Source organism: Aphelocoma coerulescens, assembly GCF_041296385.1.
Source record: "Aphelocoma coerulescens isolate FSJ_1873_10779 chromosome Z unlocalized genomic scaffold, UR_Acoe_1.0 ChrZ, whole genome shotgun sequence".
Taxonomy (NCBI): Eukaryota; Metazoa; Chordata; class Aves; order Passeriformes; family Corvidae; genus Aphelocoma; species Aphelocoma coerulescens.
The window spans coordinates 46,401,693-46,429,373 of NW_027184085.1; the positions used below are offsets into that span (position 1 = coordinate 46,401,693).

At 41.0% G+C, this 27,681-nt stretch overlaps 1 protein-coding gene across 2 annotated transcripts in view; it reads right to left on the minus strand.

Annotated features, from left to right (window-relative positions):
• Window positions 1-5,162: 5,162 nt before the first annotated feature.
• Window positions 5,163-27,681, minus strand: part of CPLX1 (complexin 1) — a 111,247-nt gene continuing 88,728 nt past the window's right edge. For both annotated transcript variants that reach the window (XM_069002027.1, XM_069002029.1), the window contains exon 4: window positions 5,163-9,935. In XM_069002027.1, coding sequence (XP_068858128.1) covers window positions 9,738-9,935 — 198 coding nt within the window. In that variant the 3' untranslated portion in view covers window positions 5,163-9,737. The remainder of the gene's footprint in view (window positions 9,936-27,681) is intronic.

A 27,681-nucleotide genomic window follows, 5' to 3' on the forward strand; every position in this document is an offset into this window, starting at 1 on the left:
AGGAGACCTGCTGGGCAGTAGGCTCCTTCTGGCAGACCTGTGCCTCTATCGCTGCAGCAGATGCTACCTGATATTTGATACCCTGGATGCAGCCCAGCCTGGTCTTCACTGCAGACTTCCTGCCACCTGTCTGACAGTGACCATGACCAGTCACGGGACTGTGGAACATGACTTACAACGAACCTGGCTTTTGTTCAGCCCTAAGCATTGTTTTTCATGCTGACTACAGCCTCTCTTGGGCCCTCACTCAGAGCTACTAGTGGCAAAGAGGCAGGAAGGGGTCTTGCAAAAGTTCTGCTCTTTGTTATCTCTTACATTATTACTAATATGTAAAGTCTTTAGAGATTTTTTTTTAATCTGCTTTGACTAAAAAAGAATTTTTTTAAAGCCAAGAATTTTGTCTTCATTGCTCTTCCTGGAAGATCCTTGGCCCTGACCTGGAAGAAGAACTCATGGTGAGGTACTTGATATTCTACTTCTGCTGAGACTTAATTTAACAACCATGCAATATCTGCTGAATTCCTTGAGTGATGCAGGACTACCTCTTCTCAGCTTTTAAAAGAGGAAATGATGAATGAAAGAAATTTTTTGAGTGGAAAACACTTGTAGTCCCTGAGAAGTAAAAAACTTCTAAGTGAAAGATGGTCGCTCTCTGGTCACCTTTTAAGAGGCTTAGATCAGCTCATGCAGAGGGGAAAAAAGTCACCAAGAGATGTTTTACCATCAGTGAACATTTAATTGTATTGAACTGACTGTGCCTCCCTTGTTTGCTAAGCTTCTTTAAGAGGGCATTCCATGTGCTCCACTACATAATTATGTAATAGAATTTACAGCAGGTAAATATATTTCCATTTGAAATTATATGTAGTTAAATATCTGACTATCCGCTAGGTTGCTCTAACTAATTTTCTTGGTATTATAACCTGCAGCAACGTTTGGTAAGTGATTTCTTTTTAATCTGCTTCATCTCATCATTCCCAGAAGTCTTTCTGACATACATTCCTTTGATATTGTTGATATCTGTTTCAAGAGTCCTCAGAGAAGGCTGCTTATGTAAAGGAAAATGTGTCTTGCTGGAACAGCTCAGAGATGGTTCAGTATTATTATTCTCATTTCACCAGTGGGTGAAAATGATTAGCTCTGTTGCTCTAGCTTCCCCTACTCAGGCAAGTGAACTATACAGTGGCAGTGTTCTCTCTTGCTGCTTTGCACGGGGGTGGATCTCCACAAACTGTTCTTGTGCACGGTTTTAGTGTTCATGCTGAGCTATCCTTCATAACCACAGTGAATAAGAGAACTTGCATAGTCTGCCTGGAAAATTTCCACTAAAATATTCTACTCTCATTTTTCTCCCCCAAATGTAGTGCAGAGCTGTGTTGAGTTGACCAAAAAAAACCCAAACCCATGAGCAATCACCATCTGCTTGCCCATTATTTTAAATCTGTTGTGGGCATTTTAGTTTTCATCTCTTTTTCATAGCCTTTTAAGTTAGTCTGGCTCATGTCCACACTAAAAAAGGCTGCAATACCACAAAAAAGGATTATTTTATTTTTTAGGTAAAAACATGAGATCATTAGGAGCTTCCTAACACTATACTACAACAAAATGCGAAAAATCTCCAAATGCCTTGCATCTCATTCCCATTTAGCACTGAAACCAAATTCTTTATTTAATCATCTAAATGAGAAGGGCTTTCAATCTGTAACTTGATTTTCTGCTAACAGTTGGCAATATATGTGTTGGAATTTCTTCAAATATTACTTTGAAAGAGATAATAATGGGTTTTGTCCCCAAGTGTCCCAGATGAGTTTCAGTAGCAAGATGTTTTTTCAGATAATCAATGTCTATTAATCTATTTTTTTCTAAGCTCATTCACTCTAAAATGTTCAGGTTTAGTCTGAGATTCCCACAGCATTCTCCTGGTGAAACCGTGTTTCCATGGTGTGGTCAGGTGCACTGTTTACTGGGTAAAAACTGTCTGGATGGCCAGGCCCAGAGAATGGGGGTGAATGGAGTTACATCCAGCTGGGGACCACTCACAAGTGGGGTTCCTCAGGGTTCAGTTTTGGGGCTGGTCCTCTTCATCAAACACCTGGATGAGCAGCTCCAGAGTAAGGCAGTCCCTGGAGGGTGTGGAGCACAAGTCCCATAAGGAGCAGCTGAGGGAGCTAGGGTTGTTTAGTCTGGAGAAGAGGAGGCTCAGGGGAGACCTTATCACCCTCTACAATTACTGGAAAGGAGGGTGTACCCAGGAAGGGCTCAGTCTCATCTCCCAGGTAGCAAGCGACAGGGTGAGAGGAAATGGTCTCTAGCAGCCCCAGGGAAGGTCTAGACTAGATATTAGGAATATATATATATATATATATATATATATATATATATATTTTTTTTTTTTTTTTTTTCCAGAAAGAATTGTATAACATTGGAACAGACTGGAACAGAGAAGTAAAGGGTGGAGTCACCAGTCCTAAAAGTGTTCAGAAAATGCCTGGATATGGCCCTTGAGGACATGGCTTAATGGTAAACATAGTGGTGGAGCTACATTGATGGCTGGACTTGATGATCTGAAGTGTCTTATCCTTTTGTGATTCTATGATTTGCCACACTCAGTCTTCACAAAAAGGAGGTTTCTTTGTGGCTAAGGGGTGAGTATCTGAAGAGTATTTGCTCAGATCTTGATAAGATATGGAAACAAGAATAGGTGTCTCAGTTTCAATGATTTAAAAGCAAGCTGCTAGATACTGGGTTCACATATGCAGAAAATTCACAACTTATCCAGCTATGAAACTGATAGTCCCATATCAGCCATGCACCGGCTTCAGGTTGATGACATACATAAACAAAGTTGAAGTGATTTTACACATATTTTGGCTATTTTCAGCAAAAGTAAAGTGAAAAAAACAGAATATGAAGTATTAATACCTTAATTATATTTCAGTACACATTGTCCCTTTTTGTGCAGACTGGGCTTCTCTTGGGTTTGCCTTTTTGACCAGCAGCTGACAAATTCAAAAGATATGTTCTGTTTTGTGTAAATTTAAAAACATTTTTTAATTAAAAATTTAATAGAACTTAACTATATTTCAGCCAGACAGTTGTTGTTTGCGATGGTCTAAACCTGTCATAGCCCTGCTGAAATGTTCACAACACGGGTTTTAAATAAGTCGTTTTCTAATTCAAAATATGCTCAGCTGCTACAGCTTCAGCTTCCCAAATACAATGTTCTATCTTACCCTCTCACACAAAAAGAGGTTTTCTGAGAAAAGCAAATCTCAAATGAAAAAATTGTTTCCACCTCACAGCACTACCAAATTCAGCTTCTCAATACCAAAGGGTCAGGAAGGCATGGGTGTTTGACATCACATGTTCCAGCCATTTGTCTTTTTCAGACATACTTTTACCACCTATCTCAAACTACCTGTACAACCAAAGGTGACAGGCTGCAGCAGAGTTATCTTCAACAAGGAATACCCCAATGCAGTGTGGGTTTTTTGGTGGTGGTGGCTTTTTGTTGGGTTGGTTTGGTTTTTTTTTTGTTGCTGTTGGTTTTTGGTTTGGTTTGGTTTGGTTTGGTTTGGTTTGGTTTGGTTTGGTTTGGTTTGGTTTGGTTTGGTTTGGTTTGGTTGCTTGTTTTTTAACTGAAAAGGGGAGGGTCAGTTACAGAAGAAATAAAAATCTCAGTTGGGATTTTTTAACTGGGGATGTTTATGGTTGCCACAAACCTCCTGGGATGCCATACACAGAATAGCATTGTGCCAGCATTGCTCAGAAGCCTTCATTCAAATTACATTTTCAAAGAGAGCTTTATGGAGCCTAGATCATCCTTGGCACTTCAGGAAGAAATGAATTAAGACACTAAAATGGACGTAATCAGGACCATGGTGAGTACCTTTGCACCCAGATTTTCATTTGGAAGTTTAATATCTGTCCCAAGTATATAGTCTGTGCCGCCACTGCTGTCAGTGAAGAGTGGGATCTTGTAGTAGGGCTAATCATTGCATCCCAGGATCACTGTCTGACAAATAAATCACTAATGCATCTTCATAACTGGAGTAATTTTTCACTCCAGAGGCACTCATGATGTGTCTGCTGTTTTCTTTTTTTGTTCTCCTCTGGAGACGATTTTACCTGACAAAGTGTACTTTTAAAATGGGAAAAGGTAGATTGTACCAGCCTAACCACTGGAATTTATCCTTCTGTATTTCTTTTTAATAAGAAAGCAGAAGCTGTTTAAAAAGAATAATTTATCTCTGTTGCTAAATGAAGCCTGTCAAAATCACCTGCTTTCCTTCTTCAATATTTGGATCTTGTCCCCAGCACTTCTCTGATATGATAATTCTGGTTCCCTTAAGCTGTCTGTTTCTTGGGGAAACCAGTGAAAAATATTTTCTTGCCCTGTTATCTTCCTCAAACCTCGCCTGAAATCTGAAGTACATGGAGAGCCTGCCCTTGAATTCACAGTCTGCAGCAGCATTAGCATGTGTTAGTTTTAGCAGTGTTAGGCTCAAATTCTGAGTAGGTATTCTGGCATGTAAATAACATGGGTTGATTCTCTGTGACAGTCCTGTGGCTGCCTCTGTTAGTAAAAAACCCAGAAAAACCTGAATGATTATACAGTGGTCCTAAGGAAGGGTCAGCAAAAGGGTATCAGCTTTTCCTATGAGATGTATGGTAATATCTTTTTCTAACATGATGCAACGCTTTCATGCTGAGTATTACAACTAATGATTTGTGCCTGAGCAAGTAAGATGAGGCTTAGCTGTGTGGAATTCGCCATCCAAAGAGTTTTGTATATATCATGGATTCTGGATCCTGAGATGCATTTTGTGTCATTGCACATCAGTGCCATGTATTTTGTCTTAAGGTCCAAACATATTCTCACTAAACCATAGCTAAATGTCTGTGTTTCTTTCAAAGGAGTGTTGTTCTGCTCTTCCTAAGGAAAATTAACTCCTAGTAGCAAACTTATTTAAAATTTGCTAATCACCTGCACACATTAAACCTCATCAGTGTTTTTGATGAATGAAAAAATGAGCATCTTTATTCAAATAACATCCATGTTGCTCCTCAATTCTGTTACCATTCTATTTGTATATGAGCAACCATACTTTGATTTCCAAGTGTAGCCTGGAAGGAATTTCATAGGAAACCATTGCAAACAATTTATGAAATCACTGGGGTTTTTTATTGGCTGTGATTCCATTTTAAAAGAACATCATACCATTTACCCACATCATGCAGGAAAAAATACCAGGAAAATAACAAATTAAGATCACATTCACAATGTCTCTACTTTTAATCATCCTCAAGTACTGCATGCATCTGAAAGAAAGCTGGGGAGCATTTCTACTAGAAAATGCATGGCTAAGTTAAATTTTGCTCTGTGTGTGTGAAAGAGAAAGAGAGAAAACAGGCAATTTTTTTAATGACAGTACTGAAACATTTTACTAACTCAGTGCATGAGGAAACAGTTATCTTGATAACATATATTCAGAACAAATACAGACAACTTTCAGATACATAAGACATTACATTTAGATCACAACAGCTAATTTCTAACAATGCTTGTTCTAGCACAAAAAGCTTGGCAAAAAGATGTATTCAGCAGCACTGGTATGGTGTTTCTTGATGAAGGAGAGAGGCTGGGAGGGATCTAGCCAACGTATGATACTAGAAACATAGAGGAACTCCAAAGTGATTAAGCACATGATCTTACATTTTGTTTTATTAATTTTAAACACAAGAGTAGCATTGATAATTAATATTGCAGTCTGATTTCATATGGCTTTCTCTACATATAAATGTGAGTTCACAAGGTCAATGGCAAACTAAATCATTTACCCTCCAAATGTGAAGGCCCTTTGACTATTTTTTACTAACCAGTAAGGTCTTGGAGCTGTGAGGGAAAATGACTGCAGTGTCTAGCCAACAACCTTTCTGTGTAAATAAAAACCAGTTATAAAACTAAAATACCTCATTTACCTGAGATTGAACAGACCAGTGATGCAAATAAAACAATGTCATGAAAGACAAAAAGATATTCAGAATCCAAACAATGAACCATGCTTCTCTTTGGTCTCTTGTTTAAGTGCTTCATCACCTGCTTGAGTGCCAAGGGGGAGTGTGTGAGACAATGCTTTTAACTTCCATATGTGAGTCAAAGGTGTCTGTGTCCCTTGTTACCAGTTCTGAGTGGGAAGGGAAATAGATGGGCAGAAGAGATGGGAGAGTGCCTTGCTCTTGGGTCTGTTCAGCATGGCTTAGGCACTTTGGGACCATGTAATGACTTGAGGAGCGCCAAAAGTTATGTGAGGCAAAACCAAGCAAAACCTATCCAGTACCTGTGGTAGATCTTCTGACATGTTTCTTATGGCAAGAAAAGGAAAATGGGATTAACTCGCTGTTGTCAGTGGAGGAAGGGCTGCTGCAGGTGTGGCGAGTTGAGACACAGAAGTGATGAGATGGTTGAGCTGGGAAGCTCCCACAACAAAAAAGACTTAAGTAAACATTATTTAATAAAACACCCTCCCTGACCTCCTGCTTTGTGACCCTGGAATGAGGCCTACCAGACCCAGCATGGAGATCCTATAGCCCTCTTCAGGGGTTCAGTCCAGATGTTCACACAGATCAGGAGCTCAGCTCACAAGGGCAGTATTTTTAGTGCTCTGAGCCCAGGGATAGCAGTACCTGCTTAAGAAATTTCAGTACAGGCTACACAGGATCCTGACTTAGACCGCTCATTCAGTGCCACAGCTGCTGAGGCACAGTTATCAAGAACAGTACCAGTCTTCCTTTCTCTCTCTCTCTCTTCTTCCTTTCTTCTCTAATTTCCTCACCTTCCACAGATGAGTGCACAGACCTGCACATCAAGCTACCAGAGAGACTGTGAAAACAATCAGTACTAACATTCTGCAAGGAGGATGCTAGGCAGAAAATTCTGATCTTATATCAGGAACAGTATTTGGTTGGATGAGGAAGGGAGTCAGTGATGGGGGTTAGGGAAAGGTCAGCAAACAAGTGGTAGAGAAAAACCGAAGTAAAGTAGAGTAAGATTATCTTCTCGTTTATTTGTTTGTTTGCAGAGCTCTGCAGCACAAGGCGAGGGGAATATACGAATGGACACATTCATTTTAACACACTTCTGCTGGTCCTGCTTATGTATTAGAGGATGCATGGCACAGAGATTTTACAGGGCATTTCAAAGGTATTGACATCTGTATGTCAGTGATCTAGGTTAGGAGATCCAGCTACCAGTAGGTGGCTGAAGAGCCAGGCTCTGCCTTTCAGCTTTTGGGGATGTTGGATACTCTGTGGCAGAGCATCAAAATGAGAGCTCCTTTTGTATCAGAGTTTTCAATTCTGTGAGATTTACTTAAATAGGCTCAAATTACTAGATGCTGAATTTGCATGAGCTGAGTAGGACATTCTTCCTAGAAAATGGTAAATTGTTCAACACTACCATGCTATACCCCCAAGCATAGATTCATAGAGTGTTCTGGGTCATTAAAAGTCTTAGGAGGGAGACATTCATCTTGCTTTAAATGAAAGTTAGGGGGGAAAAAAGTTCCCCTGACATTATCCAAATGAGTAAAACCTGCCTTCTCTTTTCTCTGGGTAGCCCTTGGCAGCTTGTACTAGAACCAACAAGTCTTGTTAATAGATCCAGCCTGAAACAAGTTGTATCCTTATCAACTTGTTCTGACTTGTATATCAGTCAAACCTCTTCAGCCTCCACCGTGGATTCAATAGAAAGGTGTGTTTGAAATTACTTGAGAAGATGTGAGGACTGTAACACCTGAATCAAAATTGTGCAAAGAGAGCATACTATATTTTTCCTCTTTCAAAATACTTTTTCCCTATTAAAACAGATGCTACTGGAAGGTACAGAGCTCTCATGCTCAATTCCTTAACCATGGTACAGATTTCTTCTGTTTATCTGAAAAGGTGATAAATGTCTTCTAAAGTATCTTATTTAGGAAAATACTGAAATGTTTGCCTAAACTCAGTTACACTGAACCAGTGCAAAGAAGGTCCATTGAAATAAAATGCTTCATTTAGGTACCTAGTGAAACCTCCTTTTCTTTTCCAGCAGAAAGAGTGTATTTGCTTTCAAATCTCATCCATGTACTTAGGATATTTTTGTTTCTCTCAGGACAGGGACAAGCAATGCTAGTTCTGCCAGACAAATCCTAATTTTCCTGACAAGACGGTGAGACTGAGATGGCATGATGGTCTCACAGCATCAACTACAGAGACCTAGCCAGATGCAAAATATCAGGATTAGCTCTTCAGATGACAAGCCAGATACCTGATCATGAGGACTTGTGTTCAAAATAGGTCTATATATGTATTGAATCTATGTATGTATTAGCAAGTCAACATCTCCCATAGAATTTGCATTTTCTTATGCAGTTTTGTGATATCTCCAATGTTTCACTGAGGAGACCTCAATGTGTGTCTGCAAAAGGCCACAAAGATAATGGTGAGAAAAACATCAAGGTATCAAGAAAAACATCGAAGTATCAAGGGATACCACACACTACTGTAATATTAATTAGCTCCTGCACAGCACTGGAGAAGCATCCTCACTTCATGCCTTTGTCGTAGGTAGAGACTGAAACCTACATTTTACAGGTGTAAGAAGCTCAGTGGGGCAGAAAACAAGTGACCTCCCCAAGGCAATGCAGTAATTTAGCACAATAAACATCATGGATATTTATGGATCTGCCATGACTCACATTCAGGCCACCACACACTCCCACACACTGCAGGAAAGGGTGGGCAGGACACAGCTACTACAATATGCTGGAACCCAAACGTCCAACCCACAAGCACTGCTGGGAACAGGATGGTTGAATATGGCAGAAAGATTGGTTAAAAAGAACAGCAAATACACTTGTCATTGGCTTCAGAGGGGTTGGGGAGGTCCTCTACCAGAGCACTATGCATTCTCCTATGGTTTCAGCTCTCTGTATGGCAAGTGCCTGACCAATTTGCTCATTCAAGGTAAATGTATGGCTAATTCCCAAAGTAACATGACTCTTGCTTAGATTCTGAGGCATTTAACTTCTACAGTATCTGAGGGCAGATGACTCACTTCTTCCACAGTTCTGAGTGATGTCAGCTGTGTAAGTCATGCATGATTTACTTTCCAAACGATCTTTTATTTATGTCATGGATGGAATTAAAACAGAAAAGCTCTGCTTCCATGGGAGATCTGAGATATCCCTTCCAAGAGCAGATGTGCTCAACAAAAAATGGCTAATGTGATCCAATCAATAGGAATATTACAATAATGACTAATTATTATCAATAATAAAAATAAGATAATTTTTAAAAATTAAAGAGGCCACTGTTCATACTTAGTGAACACTCCTTCTTGCATTGGATGGAAATGAGATTGTTCCTTTTCTATGCCTGATGTGCAGTTGCCTTATTTAACATACATAGTACTATGGCTTATAATAAAAATTGTGTATTCTGCAGCTTTTTAATCTTTACATCCATTCAGAGGCATCTACTGGACTATATACAAAATAAAGGAATGGATGAGTCTGGGGGTGGAGGAAAGGGGAAGAGGCAGTCAGAAGGGAATGGGAAGCGAAGGGACTCCTAGTGAGCAGTAGAGGGCAGAGGTGGGGAGGACTGCGGGATGAATGGCAAGATTGTAAATCCCCATTGGGCAAAAGAGAAATCCTTTGCAGTACTGTTTATGCCCATCTAACAGTCTGCAGCTATTACTTCTTGAACATGTCCTGCAGGGGGCCTGGTAAGTATTTGATGACTGTGTCTAGGATGCTCTCTTCTTCTTCCTCCTCCTCATCCCCACAGCCAGGAGGGATCGCCTTCTTTGGGCGTGTCAGACTCCCTTCAGCATTAGCTTCCAGTGCGGCCTGCGCCTCTGCTTCCTTTTCTTCCTTCTTCTTTATCCCATACTGCAGGGGAGAGATAACACATTGTCTGAATCATATGAGAAATAACACATCTGCTGAACAGGATGGCTGATGAAGCCAGACATTGCATGTGGTGCCTCATATTCTGCAGTAAGAACATCCTGTATTCTCATTTTGCTCTTTTACACAGACACCAAAAATATCCATCCTAACAACCCTCCACTAAGTATAGCCCAGTGGATGGACAGCCTTCACAAGACAAGATGCTCAGATCACTCAGAAACAAGCACAGGGGAGAAAATGGAACTATGCAGCTGTGGGTCTCTAGTAAAGAGAACATAAGTTCTGTGTTAGTAAAGTGTTAGGGTGGCATTCTACTGATGTTGATTCTCCTTGTCCCTGTTTGAGACTATTATACAGTCACCTCAGGACACTCCTCTTTTCTGTCTCAAGTCCATCATCCACAATGATTTTGAGATTCCATCCGCAGCATTTTATAGTTAAGGTTTACAGATGTGGCAAAACTTCAGGGAAAAACTAGATAGCAACAAAAGAAAGCAAACAGATCAGGACAGACAGGACAGCAGTGAAGACAACAATTTTATGTATTCTCATGTGGGACATATACCATTCATCCATGTTGTCATTGTGTAAGTGGGACAGAAAGAGCTCTGTGAAAATAAATCTTCATGAGAAAATCAGCTGACTCATACTATTTGAAGAGAAACACTCTTAACCATGTGAGTAGAATGGGTATTTGAAATTTGCTACTTCCACTAAGAATTAGAGGCATGCCACTAAGACACTACATGAGTAACCAGACTTTTATTTTATGATACTATATACAACAAGCTAGATTTAATAGAGGACTAAACATATGCATATGCTGCTCTTTCCTTAAGTGTTTGTACTGTTTCAGAGATTCATGTCATACACAACAACAACAAAAAAATCAATTCAAACTGTCACATGCAAATCTAGAGCAACAAGTACACTTGCAAGCTACCCTCTGTATTATCAAGTCATAGAATGGTTTGGGCTGGAAAGTACATTACAAGGCCATCTAGTCAAAGAAATGAGTAGGAACATTTTCAGCTAGGTCAGGTTGCTCAGAGACCTGCTCTGTTTATTCAGATCAATACAAATTTCCCAGAATGTTTCCACTTTTTCTGATGATAAACGGAGGTTAAACTTTCTTGGTACTGTGATCATGGTGCAAACTCAGGAAGTGTAGCTTTTCAGTGTCCAGCTGTGCTTCGAAGAGGCCAGCTGTACATTTCAAGGATGCTTGTGGTCCCCAGGCTCACAGCTCCCTGTCTGGCAGCAACATTCTTCTGTTTATCCTTTTTACCTTTTGAAAAGCCACCTTCATGGCTGCTAAATATCAGCTCCTCAGCCACCAGTCACCTCACAAGCACCTGCACAATTGCTTACAATTCATTTTGCATGAATATGCTTGAAAAGAACGTTGAAAAGAAAATTAAATATGATTTCAAAAACATCAGAGAATTATGTTGGTACCATGCTCTCATTATTTTCAAGTATCAATAAAACCTTACTGCTGAATAGAGATGAATTTGATGCTATTTTCAATCTTTTTTCTTTTCTTTTTTTTCCACGAAGATTAGTACAAATTGTTAACCAGTAAAACCAAAAGTGCACTGCCGCTTTCATGACTTTCTGATTTCAGAGGGCTGTTGGGTTTGACTTTTCCTCCTAAACATTTCTGAGCAAAGGCACTATTTTTGATTCCTTTCTTCATCATCATTTATATTTAGGATGACAGCCTGCAAAGTTGAAAGCAGTGGCTTCGAAACACTCTAGTTCTCTAAATCAATTCTCTCATGCCAAAATGTTCATTAAGGACATTTGTCTTACGATTTTTATATCCACTGGGTGCTGGTCACACCTGATTTCATGGGAAAGGTATTAAAGACAAATGACGTCTCCAATCACATGTGAGACTAAGAAAGAATTTGATCAACTTATGGTTACAGGGCTGTACGCCACAAAGGAGATTGAACACAGGACCAGCTACCACACAGATGGAATGACATGCAGTGCTAGACAGTGGTCAGTCTGTAGGACTGTATTAACCCCATTCTCCCTCTCAGGCCCCAAGCAGATGTCCCTAGGTGACTCCCAATGTAATTTAAGTGCAGATTGTGCCTTCCTTTGCCAGCTAGAGGAGAACAGTAGTGGAGACAACACAAATCATAGTAACACATGGGTACCCTGCATGCTTTCAAATCCTCCATCACAAAACAATGTGTTGATCCTCTAGCTCAGGAACAAAATCAACCAGTTATCAGAACTCAGTATTATAATTTAAATTTGGTGGTATTTTGTAATGCTTTGCATTAATAAAAATCTAAGCTGTGAAGATTCATAGGTTAATAAAATGGCATACTTTAGATTTGAAATTGTTTCAGAGGAAATAAAATTATAGAAAGGAAAGTCTTAAACAAATTTTTCAAATAGTGTCTTCAAATGAAATCATTTGGGTGAAGTCGACAATTAATTTTTAAAAATATTACTAAAAATAATCTTTCTGGTGTTCTGGTTTTCCTGGGGATAGGAAATACTGCATTGCTTCAAAAAAATTTGAAGGATGAAAATAGTTTCATTTTTATTCAAGGTTCAACCCCACAAAATTTAATATCAGAAGCTGTATCATTACCTGCTCAGCCTTCAGTCACATATTCATGTCCTACTATATGCAGAATTACGGTCCTAACCCAGGAAGATTCTGAAACATTTTTAGTATGTGTACCATCTGCTGCTCCTAGAGTTATTGCTCTTCTGCCACCTGAGGATTGTTGTCACCAGGTCATGTTAGCGAAACACTGTCAGGCTGGAGTCCTCAGTCATCAAGTGGGAAGAGTAGGGAAAAAGTACCATGGCCCTTGGCTTAACCCACACTCACCAACTGCCTGTCAGGAAAAGACCAGACTAACATACTAACATACAACATCAGCTTCCTCCCCATCTCTTTTCTTCCCTAGTCTTCCCTATTTTCACAAGTCAAAGTAGGTTCATGAACTAGAAACATTCTGAGAATTTGATCTAACTCTAATGACAGTAAGAGTGTCAAGGAGTAGAGGACTGTTGAGCCAACAGGATCTGCAGTCTAAAATGTGAACCTACCATAAATATAGTTACAATTTCTTAAGCCAACAGTTGCTATTAAAAATGAACATATTTACCTAGCAAATACCTAGGCCATGGAATGATAAACAGAAATATAGTTAAGACACTTGCGGAAGTAACTGTGTATCTTTGGGTCAGGTGTGGAACTGACTCTGCAGGAAGACAGCCACAATCAACGTGCAAGTGAGTGAAGTTTTCCCTGGATCAGATTTGGAACTGCATACTTAGAAACAACAAGTGATTTACCTGAAGAAGCTAAAGAAATAAAAAAGGAGTTTTGTGGGGGATACAAAGACAACTTGAACGCTGTATGGTGGGACCATAGAACTCAGGAAACAACTTTTCCTCCCAAGGTGCTTTGAGAGCTTGAAACTGGCCCTCAGTCCAACTATTACTGCACATGAAATAATACTGCATATCACATAACACTGAGCTGTAGTTTCTGGGAAAATGTTGGCATGTGAATTACACTGGTTACATTTCTCTTCAGGGAATTTTACTTCTCAGTGGTTTTGTGTAGCTGCAGGTAGTACGGAAACTATGTCTGAACAGCTGTGGCAGATACAGCCATCTTTGGAATTACTGCTTTATTTACTAGCTAAGGTTTAAAAAGCTACTGAGAGATTTAAATGCTTATTCCTTATCTTGCTTCATATCAAAGTTATGGGAGCCTATACTAACAGTTCTGTCTGTTAAATTTCATTCATATTCTGAACCTCAGTACAAAAAAAGAAAATAATTTTCAGCCAGACTTGAAAGTGTATGGTTAGAAAACACACTGGGAGGGCAACAAGCACATAATTTTATCTCAGGAGTTTACTTGACCTGAACAAGTCTTTTTCTTAGAGACCTCAGCTATTGAAAACCTCTTACCTGTTCTGGTACTTAACTACCCTTTGCAATAAAATATTTCTCCTCATGTCTATCCTGATTCTTCATGAAATGTCTTCAAAAAAAATCTGGAAAACTGAAAATATGCAACTACTGCAAAATGATTTATCTTCCATCTGTCCTTTTGGACTTTATTTATTAATTGTGCAAATTTCTTTTTTTCTCTTCCATTACCAAAGAGAACACCAGCCCAATTTAGATCTTTCCATCATTAATGCATGGAGTTTTCTGCCAGGAATATATGTAGGACTGAAACAAATCGAGAGCAATACGCAGAGTTCAGCACTGACCTTTAGTTCCACAACTGTAAGAGTCTAGGGTACAGAAAAAGACTCCCCTTTTATTTGATTTATACAAACTTGAAGTCTTTTTACATGATTTCTTTCGTCTCTCTGTGTCAGGCTGTCAAACACAGGAGGTGAGGGTGCTGAAATCCAGAGCCCTGAATACACTGTTCTCACCACTGTTTAAAGCACAGAACCTACTTTGATGTAGATCTGGCCCAACAATGTGTCCTAGCTTTTCTTTCACCTCAAATCTGCTGATTTCATTTTGTGTTAAATTTGGCTCTTTTTCCTTGTTTGTTTTTGTTAGTCTACTTGTCTTTCTAATCAGTTCACTTATCCTGAGCTTGATAGAGAGGATTAGTCCCCAGAGAACTTGTGAGGAAGCCTTTTAACACATATGAAAGAGGGACACTCTCTTTGTCTCTCAATTTACCCATTTAAGTGCAAGGTCTGCCATGCTCTGTTAGAATTACACAGACTGTTTCAGGCAACTCAGACACACTGACCCTAGATAATCTCTGTGCTTTGTGAGGAGAAATAAGCAAAGAATCACAACTTTGCACCTGGGCAATCATGCAAATTTCAAGCTGTGGCAAGGAATAAAAGGTATGAGAGAGAATGCTGGGTGTCTCAGTCCATGCCACACCAGTGGGGTGTGTGTAGGGTCTGCATGGGGGGGTCTGTGTGGAGTGAGTGTAGGTGTGGGCGTTTTCTTGTCTCTACATGCTGCTGCACAGCTCTGCTGACCCTGTCAATGTGCTAGTGGAAGACAGCTGATTAATAATGGAAAAGAACAAGGCAAAGTCTGGAAACTGCAGTCCTAAATTACATTGTTCAATTGCTTGTGAGCCAGACAGGAGCACAGCTCAGGAGAGAGAAAGGAAGGAGGACAATTAAACTTCAGGAAGAGGACACTTGAGATGCAAAGGCAGGGCATCATCTCTCCTGGAAAAGATGTTCTGAAACCATCTCCGTGGGGGCCCTCAGAGTTTTTCAGGCAGTTTTCCAGCAGCAGTTATTTGTAAACCTGGCTCATGTCCTTTGAATCCTTTACCTCATCCAAGGTTCCATCTCCCCATGAGTTCCCTGGCTACACATGCCTTGATACTCTGTGCCATCACAGGCTTTCAGCTCTGCCAAAATCACAGCAATTCTTCATGCATGACCTGTCTTGTTTCAGGTCTTCCAGTATGCTCTTCAGTTTTATCCCCCTGTTTCTCTCTGGGGGCTCCCACAGCAAACCCAGAGGCCTATGGGCTTCCTCTTCCTCCACAAATACAGATCAGATGCAGCTGCAGATTTCAAAGGACTCATCTGATCTTCATCTGCCTCCCATCAGCATCTTCTTCTGGTGACACTGGGTGAATCTAGCAGTCATTTCCTTCTCCCCCATGCCAATATTGATGGCTGAGAACCACACTCCTGGTTTCCATTCCAGTCAGCTGTAGAACTGCAAAGCATTCCTATGGGAATACCAAGTGCCCCAAGCATCCAAGAGTAGTGCTACCCTAAACTAGGTATGGAATTTGCTTTTCTGCTGCTCCACAAGAGATGGAGTGCAAGATAAAGCACTGCTCTCTGGAGGAGATCAGATCTGTACTCAACAAGCCTTGTTTCTTTACTTTGATTGAAAACAACATCGCATCTGTCCACTGTTTGCTGTTTAAGTGAAAAACAGAACTGTATCAGGTTCCTGGTTGCAGAATCCATCTCTGAATTTTCTGCAAACTCAGATCAAGGGGAATCTTTTCATTGGTTCCAGTGGAGACCAGCCCAGACAAACCTAGTTAAAAGAAAGGGATCATAGGATTATAGCATGGCTTGGGCTGGAAGAGACCTTAAAAACATCTCCAAATCATCCCAAACTCCCTATAGTCAGGGACACCTTCCACTAGATCACTTTGCTTAGAGACCCATGCAGTCATGGGAGAGAGGACAGGTGCTCCAGCCCTCTGATCATCTTTGTGACCCTCCTCTGGACTTGCTTCAACAGGTCCACATCCTTCTTATGTTGAGGGTCCCACAGTTGGACACAGTGCTCGAGGTGGGTCTCATGAAAGCACAATAGAAGGATAGAATCACTTCACTGGATCTGCTAGTGACGCTGCTTTTAATGCAGCCCAGGATAGGGGATTTCCTGAACTACAAGTGCATATTGCCAAGCCATGTCAAAGTTCTCATCCACCCTCAAGTCCTCCTCCTCAGGGCTATTCTCATTCCATTCTCTTCCCAGCCTGTATTTGTGCTGGTGATTGCCCTGGCCCAGGCTCTTGCACTTGGCCTTTTTGACCTTCATGGGGTTTGCACAGCCCCACCTCTCCAGCCTGTCCAGGTCCCTGTGGATGACATCCCTTCCCTCCCACCTGTTGACTGCCCCACACAGCTTGGTGTTAGTGGCAAACTTGCTGAGGGTGCCCTCAATCCCACTGTCCATGTCACTAACACAGATGCCTAACAGTGTCGGTTCAACACCGAACCCTGAGGACACCACTCATCTCTGGTGTCCACTTGGACACTGAGCCTTTAACCACATGTAGAATCCAAGGAGACAAGGGGCCTAATGTGTATGTCTCAAACACTGATAACCCAATAGCTATGGAGCCAACCATGGATTGTTGGTAACAACAGCCAAGAATTATTGGTAATAACATGCCATGGGAAAGAACAAAAAATGACTGGAGATGGGGGCCATGTGGAGGTAAGGGCAGAGCTTTTCCAGGACGAACATCCTTGTTCTGGCTCCTGTAGATAAGCCCAGCACAACACAAGCACAAGGATGAGGTTAAGAAGTGGGCATGGACTGTAAGGGGGGATCAAGACCACCCAAGACCCCTGACACTAGAAGCAGTCCCTGGCAATTCCTTTTTCCTTCCTTCCTTTCCCTTTCCCTTTCCCTTTTCCCTTTCCCTTTCCCTTTTCCCTTTCCCTTTCCCTTTTCCCTTTCCCTTTTCCCTTTCCCTTTTCCCTTTCCCTTTTCCTTTCCCTTTTCCCTTTCCCTTTTCCCTTTCCCTTTCCCCTTTTCCCTTTCCCTTTTCCCTTTCCCTTTCCCTTTTCCCTTTCCCTTTCCCTTTTCCCTTTCCCTTTCCCTTTTCCCTTTCCCTTTTCCCTTTCCCTTTCCCTTTTCCCTTTCCCTTTCCCTTTTCCCTTTCCCTTTTCCCTTTCCCTTTTCCCTTTCCCTTTCCCTTTTCCCTTTCCCTTTTCCCTTTCCCTTTTCCCTTTCCCTTTTCCCTTTCCCTTTTCCCTTTCCCTTTTCCCTTTCCCTTTTCCCTTTCCCTTTCCCTTTTCCCTTTTCCCTTTTCCTTTCCCCTTTCCTTTCCTTTCCCCTTTCCTTTCCCCTTTCCTTTCCCCTTTCCTTTCCCCTTTCCTTTCCTTTCCTTTCCTTTCCTTTCCTTTCCTTTCCTTTCCTTTCCTTTCCTTTCCTTTCCTTTCCTTTCCTTTCCTTTCCTTTCCTTTCCTTTCCTTTCCTTTCCTTTCCTTTCCTTTCCTTTCCTTTCCTTTCCTTTCCTTTCCTTTCCTTTCCCCTTTCCTTTCCTTTCCCCTTTCCTTTCCTCCTTTCCTTTCCTTTCCTTTCCCCTTTCCTTTCCTTTCCCCTTTCCTTTCCTTTCCTTTCCCCTTTCCTTTCCTTTCCCCTTTCCTTTCCTTTCCCCTTTCCTTCCTCCTTTCCTTCCTCCTTTCCTTTCTTTCCTTTCTCCTTTCCTTTCCTTCCTCTCTAATTCATCTCTTCCCTTCTCTCATCCTTTTCATCTTAACCCTTTACCCAAAATCCACTGCTCTGTGCTTATATAGTAGGTCAGGGACTAACTGATACCAATATCCATGCCAAGCATGTTATTTAATAATAAAACTTTGTGAGTTTTTGTGGACCTTCTGACTTTTGTTGTTACTTTTGACCACAAGCATTTTTGAATCTTGCATGCTCCCTTCCCCTTAAGGATGGGATGTTACACCACAGCTCTATGTCCATCCAACCAATTCCTTAACCACCAAGTGGTCCAGCCATCAGATCCATGTCTCTACAGTTTAGAGGATCTGCTCCATGATCTTGCTGAGCACCTTTGTTGGGATTCATTGCTCCTGAGTTTGGAGGTGGAGATCCTTATATATTGAACAGCTTTTTTGGTCTCCTATTTGCTCCAGGACTTTATCTCATGGTATTCTACCAAGCAGATCTCTGAGGAGCCTAAAGTCTGCTCTCCTGATAGTCAGTTACAGAGGCCATCCACCGCATCTCTGTGATGCCAATAAGATCCTGGCCCTGCAGGCATGCGCGCGTCTCTAACTCCTCTTGTTTTGTCCCCATGCTGGGTGTGTTTTTGTAGAGGCAGACGGCAAACACATTTTGGCTTAATCTACTATGCCTACTGACTCTGCTGAAGCAAACTGGCCATTCTGCTCATTGCCCAAGTTGCTAGACTATGCTAAGTTTTCCCAGGAAAATGGCTCTTTTCCCGATTACTACATACAGGTGGTATGAACTACAAGTTGTGAACAAACTTGGAACAAAGAGTCAAAGACAAGAGTCTTTGGAAACAAAGACTCTGAGAAAGAACAGACGCAGCTATCACATAGTGTGAATTTTTCAGAATACTCAGCAGAAAACATATTTTCATTTTCTCTCTGTTTGCAAATATGTTTATTTTCTTCCTCTTGTGTATGCAGCATCCATATTAAAACAATGCCTTTCCGCAATATGGTCAGCCTCAGTGAAAGGGAATGAAGTCTTGAAAGCTTCAGGAATGGAGATAATTAACTTAGTGCTGGCTAGCAAAGTCTTCCATCTTGTAATCAGAGAAGAAATCTCCAGAGTAAGCAGAGAATATCTGACTCATGAGGAAGAGCATAGGATCAGAGGCTCCAAAATACTGATTTTCGGTACCTGGAGGGTTGACTGAAATCAGTGCACTGACTAATGACCACAGGGCCCAAGATAAGTACAGTACATACTGTACTCCTAAGCCTGTTGGGTCCTGTGGAAAATCTCTCCCCCAGAATCAAACTTGCAGGTCCAGTTAAGAAAATCTGGGTCAATTCTGTTCTTCAAAGCAGTTAAACAAGATATGAAAAAAGAAAAGTTACATATTCCACAGTAACAACTGCAGCCTAATTGCTCATAGGCTACAGCGAAAGTTCAGTTTTGCCTCATGATCACCAGGATGGGGTCAAGCTGCAGAATGTTCCTGTAAGAACAGAGGTATTTTCCAGAGATACAGAGCAGGTGTACTCCTAGGCAAAGCAGGTTATGATTTCTTGTGTTTCCAAAGTCTACATTTAATTTTCTACAAGGAAAACTTCCCAGAAGCCAATGGCAGGGTCCCAGAAATGGATAAATGCAGTTGCTTATATGAGTTTAGCAGAATTTATGTTATAGCTATGTATCTGATAGCATAAATAAATCCATAGGATATATCTTTATGTGTGCACTGTGTAAGATCAGAACATGGAGTACAAGCTGTTCATCCTTCTTCCTGCCTCCTGCATTTATTTCCTTTGCCAAATGAAAGCCTTTCTTTTAGTACAAGGCTGGTAAAATTATTTCCCCAGGATACTGAAGCAATTTAGATTAGACACAACTATTTCTTTTCCATAGCCTGTGTTTACCACATGTGACAGCTCATTTTTGTTTTGGTTCTTGTTTGGTTTAGGTTTTTTGGGTTTGTTTTTATTTTTGCATTATTAAATCTTATTTTGAAAGCTCTAGTCCAGTCAGTGTGTTTTTACAAGAATGTAATACAAGTGCTCCAGAGGATAAGGAGTGGTTCACCATAGGATGAGGAGTAATATTTTTTCTTGTAGTGAATCACATGATGAAGATCCAGATAACAGCCAAAAGAAATATAGTTTGTACTCTCCAGGGCAATACGGAACTCATTGTTTACTCATGAGGCTTAAAAACTTATTATTATCCTGCCTTGCTAGGTTTTTTCTTGGTGGGGTTCAGCATGCCATTGCCTTATTGATCACAACACTTTGGCAGATTGGAGTTTGAAGCCAGCTGAAAATTCAGAAGTTGAACCCTAAATGGCTGATTCATTTAAAGTTCAGCTTTCAGTAGGTAAACTGCATGAGCTCTCTGTGTCTCATCTCTGCAAATCTCTGGAAAGCCACAAAAGGCAAATTTTTTAAAAAACAGTTTCTGACTGTCAGTTTTGTTTCTAGCATATTGCTAGAACATTTCTCTGTGCACGTATCAGCTCTAGCTATTATGAAACTTTAGGCACCCCCTGGCGTTTTGTTATACAGTAAAAAGTGCTCATAAACACGTAGAACTGTGTTATCAGCAAAGAGCTTATCACAGCAGGGAAAGAAGGAACTTAGAAAGGATTCTGGAAGCAGCACCCTTGCACGTGATTCAAAGTATGCTCTAGGTAAATTTGTGTTTCCTAGTGTAGTTCAGCAAAGAGGTACAGTTGCATTTCATTGTAGTCTTCTATTAGACAGTAGGTTTGAGGGAAGTGAAAAAGATTAATTTCTATCTTAAAAAGTTAAACACATCATAAACATAGCTTAATTCACAAAAAAAAAATTTAAAAAAAATAAAAATCAAGACTTAGAATAGACTCAACTAAGAGGCCCAGATACACAAGCAATACTCATATCACTTCTGCCAAGAATTCTGGGGACTAACCTGGGGGGAAAAGAGTCCCTTAGACCAACATTTAGGTATGCATCTGCAATTTTTCTCAGCTTTCTGTGTGACCATATGAGAGACAATTCCTCTCTTCTTGGTGAATATAGAATTTAAATAAGATTTACCCCTCTAAAGGGGCTGCAGTGAGTCTGCTCTGAAACACAGTCACTGCTGAAATTATGCCACACTGAAATATAAGAAGTTGCTTCTGTGCCATTTCCATACGCTATACTGTCCTCAGGAACTCCCCTGAGTTGATAGGATGAATTTGACAGACAGTAAACAGCCTCAAACTTTTCAGTAAGATTTTTTTTTCAGTAACCTACACCAAAATTGTAAATGCTGACTTTGTTGACAGCACAAGATAATGTAATTCAGCAACAGTAAGAGATCAGGAAAGATTAGCTAGATTATTATCTTTAGTCCTTGCTTTGAGACTATTTAATTGTTGTCATCAATTCCTTGGAGATTCTTCTGTGTGGAATAAATCCTGCACCCAGGATCTAATTAGCACAGCCATCCTGCCAGTACATTTGTGGAGACAAGGCATTGTCACAAACTCTGAGCTAAGACTCAGTAAAATCAAAGGTGGTTAATCAATTAGTTTCAAACCTTTGACACATTCTTCCCTCTGAAGTACAAAGAGTATTTCTCAATCCCATTAACTGGCCATAGAGGTGAGAACTCTGACATCAAAATGCTTTAAAAATAGGAAGAAAACTTTTGACATCCAAAAGAGTGAATAGGAAATTATGAGTGTTTATTCATATGCTCTAGCTTTTCAGAAGGACATGAAAAAATGAACGGCGGGTCACTGCTTTTTCTCTAGCCCTTTTGAACAGGCATAGCAGCATCTTTCTTACGTAATTCAAGGCAGTATTCTTGCTTCCCAAGAGACTAGTGAAGACAGGTCTGTAGTGAAATTTGGTAAGGGAAAATATCTGGTTCATCTTAACAATCCAACAAAACAGCAGTCATGGTGCTAAAGTGAGAGACCTACTCAGTCTGTATAGTGTTGCAAGGCTGGGTTGCTATGACAAACCTGGAAAAGAGTTTTCATCTGTAAACAGCCATGGCATAAAAATATCTCAGACCATTGCAACAGTAAGCAACCAACTCGGGCCAATAGCTCAAAACCATTTCTAGAGATGAGGTGCATGTTTCTCATTTCCTCTATGTGGAATCAGCTGTTGAGTTTGCTCATCCTTTCCCTTGGCTGGCCGTGGTCAGAGAACAAATGTTTTCTATTGTCGGGGTATGTGAGCAGGGGCAGATCCCATGGAACTCACAGCCCCCATAAAGCTAGGAGCTGTACAGCAGAAGGGAGAGATGAACCTTATGGAGAGGACTTTGCTGTCTCTACTGTACATTTCTCCCAGGCATACTTTTGTTTTATGGCAACAAGACAAAGGCATTTCATCTCCTACCAGCTTTGATGCACTAAATTAACAAAAGGAGCCTTTTCAAAGGCTCTTTAATAATTTTAATAAATTTCAAAAATTCTTGAGGTCTTGGTTGGGGTCTCCAGTATTTCTTGCCCTCTCCTTATACGCAACAGAGGTGAGAACTCTGACATCAAAATGCTTTAAAAATAGGAAGAAAACTTTTGACATCCAATATATGCAGGAGCTCATAGCAATTCAGACAGGAGGGTATGGAACTGCTGAAGTGTTATCCTCTTGCTGCATGGAAGCATTCATCCTCCAGACAGTGAGTCAAGACAAGAGTAACAAGCCCATTTTCTTTCTCTCTCTTGATCTAATTGGGTGGGGTTTTTCTGACACAGTAATGAATGGGATGCATGCAGCATGTTGGCTTTTTGTTGTACCTATGTCAAAAAGCAGCAGCTCAAAGAACTTACTTATGGGGTAGTTGATACCCAGCCATGCTCATCCTCCTCAAGCTAGGAAAAGGGAAGCTGGCTCTCTATTTTATTTTCATATTGTCTGAGCACTTTGACATCATTAATGAGACTTTCAGTAGCTGGATGTACAGTGTGGGAGGTAGTGGAAGACGACAGAGAGAGATGTTAAATCACACCTTGGATGACATCAAGGGGCAAGGAGTGCTGGAAGGAAACACATCAATAACTGACCCAGCGCATAAATGGGAACATGCAGACCACCAACATGCTCAGCTGATTATGCTGTTCTGTACCCCGACCACTATTTAGTACCTTCCCATCACAAAAGATCTGTGCATGCCTAGCAAAGCAATGGACCAGTAGGAATCCTATAACTTCAGAAAATTACATTGCTTCAGGCCATTAATGAACAACTATTCTTCAAATGCAAAAAAGGAGAAATTAAAAGGATCAAGTAAGAATACACTTGAACAGCTTTTTTGTGATCACATGAGCTTTTTTGGATCAGCTGGTTGGGGTTTTGGCCAAAGCCTCGGCCTATTTGGTAATGGGCCTGGTTTATCCCAATTGCTGCTAAAACCTGGAACCTTTTTGTGTAACAGTTTTTGTTGAGAAGCTGAAAAAAAAGCCCTTTCAAATCTCAGTGTTTGCTGCCACAAGAGAGGTTGTGTGTTAGTGGAAGCATGTCTTTTACTAAGAGTAGAGTTCTTCAAAAATTGCTACCATGAAAGTACACATAGAAGAAGCTAGCACAAACTCAGTGGCAACCCAGGAACTCTGATACTGAGAGAAGGAACACTGGGGCCTTTGAGAGGCACCTGAAAGAAAGGGCTCCATGTGTGCAGAACAGAGAAGCCACCAATAAGCTCAGCACAGACTAGAGCCTGGGCAGAACAAATACAAAATGTAGAAACACTTCTCTGTGTCTGAGCTAGCTGGGCTGCAGGAGTGAAAAGAGGTGTTGTTTCATGTCCACTGATGGACAGGACCACAACAACAGGTCAAGGAAGTATATATACCCTGTGACTACCTTTCAGATCTTGCTTAGCAGATGCTGATGTGTGTGAGTTCAGGTACTTACTGCTCTTGACCTTATGTGCTTTGAGGGTGGAAATCCATTATATGCAGGATTTTTGTCAAAGAGATTTGTAGAGTGTGGGAGGGTAGAAAGTTTGCACATTGGCAAAAAACTAGTGTGCAGATTTTTAAGTTGGGCACAAGCTTCTAATTCTGGAGTACTTTCAAGGAGAGTGGGAAACATGGTGTGCATCTCTTTGCTGATAGAAAAATCTCCCTTTTATTTATATATTCATGCTTTCTCGTCATCCTTACTGGTAACAGCTTGCCTGTCACCTTCCCAATGTGGCAGGTTCCTCAGCCCCAGTTCCTGCTTTTGTTTGACTTCATTCTCACCACAGAAAGAAACTAGCCCCTCCCACTTATGTGTCAGGAGAAAAAAAGCATGAGTCTTAGAGACACACAGTCTCTGATTGTCTGAAAACAAGCACAATTCACTAACACAGCATGATCATAGCTGGCTCTAAAAGCACCTGCTTGCTCTCTAGACTGCCCATTCCATTTCTCATCTGCCTCCCAATGCAGCCACTGCAAGCCTGAGGACTCTGTGTTATTATTCAGTAATGCTGTGTGAAAATATTATTTGTCTGGTTATTCAGGCCTGTGTTTGGGAAATGACTTTTCTGGGGCACTAACTTCATCAGCCTTTAGCAGAGCAAGTGTGTGGCTCCCAGGAGAAGAAGATGCCAGATCATGCTGGAGGAGAGACAGAAACAATGGAAAGCATAGGAAGCAGAAAGATTATTTGCTTCAATGAATTTAATTAGAAGACATTAACAATATTTTTCCACTTTGCCCTGTGGCTTTTCCTGCTTTGATATCATCTGTAAAGTATGTTCAAAACAAAAAGCAAAACTCCAGACACTAGAACAATTATCCTCTGAACCTTACCTTAGAAAAGCAGGGCATTTCTACAGCAGAAAGGACAAAGTCTGGGAAGCTACACAGCATTGGGTTCATGTGTCCAGGTGCTGACAGCAGGGGTTTTACAGGGGTGGCCTCTGTGATGAGAATTCACGGGCTGCCCTTTGCCAGACAGCCATCTCCAGCTCCAGAGAGACAAACAGACTGCAAACTGGTTTAAGACCATGATTAATATTAACTACACTGATTATTTAGCATGATGTTCTGCCATTTTGGGCACTCCTCTACACAGGGGCTTTGCAATGTTTACATAGAAGTAATAGAAGAAGAGGCTCCTCATGAGCGAGCACTTGCTCAGTAGTTTCTTAGCTACAAGTTAAGCATCTGTTCTAAGCTCTTCTATTCAGTGGGGAGAGGCCACTGTGGACAGCAATACATCCCATTCTAAGGCATTCACCTGGGACATCATGCTCTGATTCAGCCCTTTCTGTATTTCTCCCTACTGAGTACCAAGGAAGAGATGACTGCCAGCTCAGGTGGAGACAATGAGCAGTTTGAGAGCGAAAGCTTGCTAAGGCAAACTCACAGGTGAACCTGGTTATCCCTATAATGATACCAAATATTACCAAACCTTTCTCCTCACCTGAACTCATGTCTTTCTCACTCTGATAGCTGTAGGTGGCCATTGTGAAGTCCTTTAAATTTTTTAAAACCAGATACTTAATTACCCATTCTCATTCTGACTGATTCACTAAAACTACAAAGCATTGAGGCTCTTCTTCCATCTCCCTCCCTCCCTCTCTCTTCCCCCACCCAACCCTGCCTCCTCTTAGGCGTAATCCATTCCTTCAACAGGAATGGAAACAACCATAAATGTGGGTTCAGCTAATGAAAGCTGGCCATAGCTGTGAGATAGTCTTCCTGCAATTCTCATTTCCCTACAAGATGTTTTTGTTGCATATCAGACACTTAGCTCTTTCTAAATGTAGTGCCTATCACTTTGAGCAGACCAAAGATCAGTTTCACTGGCTCTGATGACTAATAGGAAAGACCTTCCACAGAGTTAATGGGTTTCCAGTCAGGATGAAAATATGCACTACCTGCCCAAAATTATAATTTCAGCAGGGGAATGTACAGTAGGAATAGATGAGCTCTAGCAACATTAAGGCTTGATGCCCCACCTCACTAACTATCCCTGTTTCCCCCTGTAATCTGTGGGCCTTTCTCAGTGATGCTGCTAAAATGGATAATTCCTTGCAGGAAAAGGTCAAGGGATGAGCCTGGAATGTTTTTCTCTGCACATCCTGAGCCACAGTGCAGTAAGACTCATCTCCCAGTACCTATTCTCTTTGGGTTCTGGCCTGCCACCTCTGATCTCCAACAATCTCAGGCCCTCGCAGACTGCCTCCTTTAAGGGAGCTGGTGGGTCTTAAGATTTGCATGGCTGCAGGGTATTTAAATCTCATTGGCTAGTCATAGTTTTGGAGAAAATTTTCTTTTTCTGATGAGAATTAAGATTTTAAGAAACCTCCAAGAAAGAGGTTTCATCAGGTGTCACTTTATGACAATCTAAAGAAATTATGCCAGTAGCTGTGTGTTGGGACAATCTGTGAAACTGAACACCAGGGATGTTTCTTGCAGCAGAGGGGGGATAAGACTGAAAGAGAAAAGAGCCTTGGGCAGAGTGTGTGAAGTTCCATAGCTGTCAGAGTCAATGCAGAAGGATAGAGCATAATGCTGTGTAAAAATATCATCCCCTTAGTATTTTTCTGGTATGTGCTATCTAGAAGACTACAGTGACTTTGTCTTCCAGCCATTATATTAAAATTTTATAGCCCTATCCCAGAATCCCAAGTTCTTTCCAGTCCTGGCACTCCCATAGCAACTGCTTCCTTCACTGCAGAAGATTAAAATCATAACATAGTCTTCTGCTGGGCTTTGAGCAGAGCAGTTGTGCTGTGGTTTGAACAATGGACCCTATTCAGGTTCTTTCCTTTCTACCTTACAGTATGACCTAAGACTCTGATATCTTCCTTAGATTCAGGATGAATCAGGAGGAAATTTGAAGTAGAAAATATGGATTTGCGGTAGTGATTTCTGTGCCCACCAAAAGTGGGGGAGGGGAGGGAGACACAGTCACCGGTGTTAACAGCCTGGACTTTCTCCATCCTTTATATGCAGTAGAGATAAATCACTGCCTGGACTTAGAAGGAAAAGGAAGGAGAAAAAACCCACCACAGCTGCAAATGTGTAGCAGGAATGCAATGGCACGGGAAAATGTAAATACTATGTTACAAGGGCCCAGTTAGACAGCCAGAAGTTGCTGCTCTGAGGAGATTACAAAAATTAGGGTAATATTAAATTATTCTGTCTCTAGTAGCAACTACTTTCAACCATCAACAGTTTAGGGACATCATGAAACCAAGCTTGCATTTGGGTTGTCACAATTAGCTCTTCTCCATGAATGGATGTAATATTTTTATTTTGGTTTTAATCCTGTTATATTTCTCATTTTCAATTCTACTTAATGATTTCAGACATGACACATGAGAACAGATGCAACCTGCACACAGAACCACTGCAACAGACCTGAAAATTTCATAAGATCTGCAAAGCCTTACATCCCTCCTCCTCTGATGAGCTGCTAGGGTGACTTGCCAAACCCCACTCCTACTGTGCTTCTCTGAAATTGGCTGAGATGGGTGCAAAAGTCATACCTTCTTCTGAGCTTTCATTTTGCAGCATCACCCCTCAGGTGCTCTTTCAACAACAGCTAGAGACTGAACTTCTGCATTAAGATTAAATTTCAGAGAGCAGGAAAGAGAGTGAGCGTTGTGGGTAAGGAGCACTTGTTCACTAAAAAGGTTATTATTCAACCAAATGTAGCACAGTTAAATACTCTGTTAATAGTTCATTTTATTTATTCAAATATATATGCATAGGGCTAACTCTACAGCCACATGGAAATCTGAGTTCTACCTTTATTCAGACTCAGCAAAGATTGAGTCCTGGAGGACATGCCTTCTA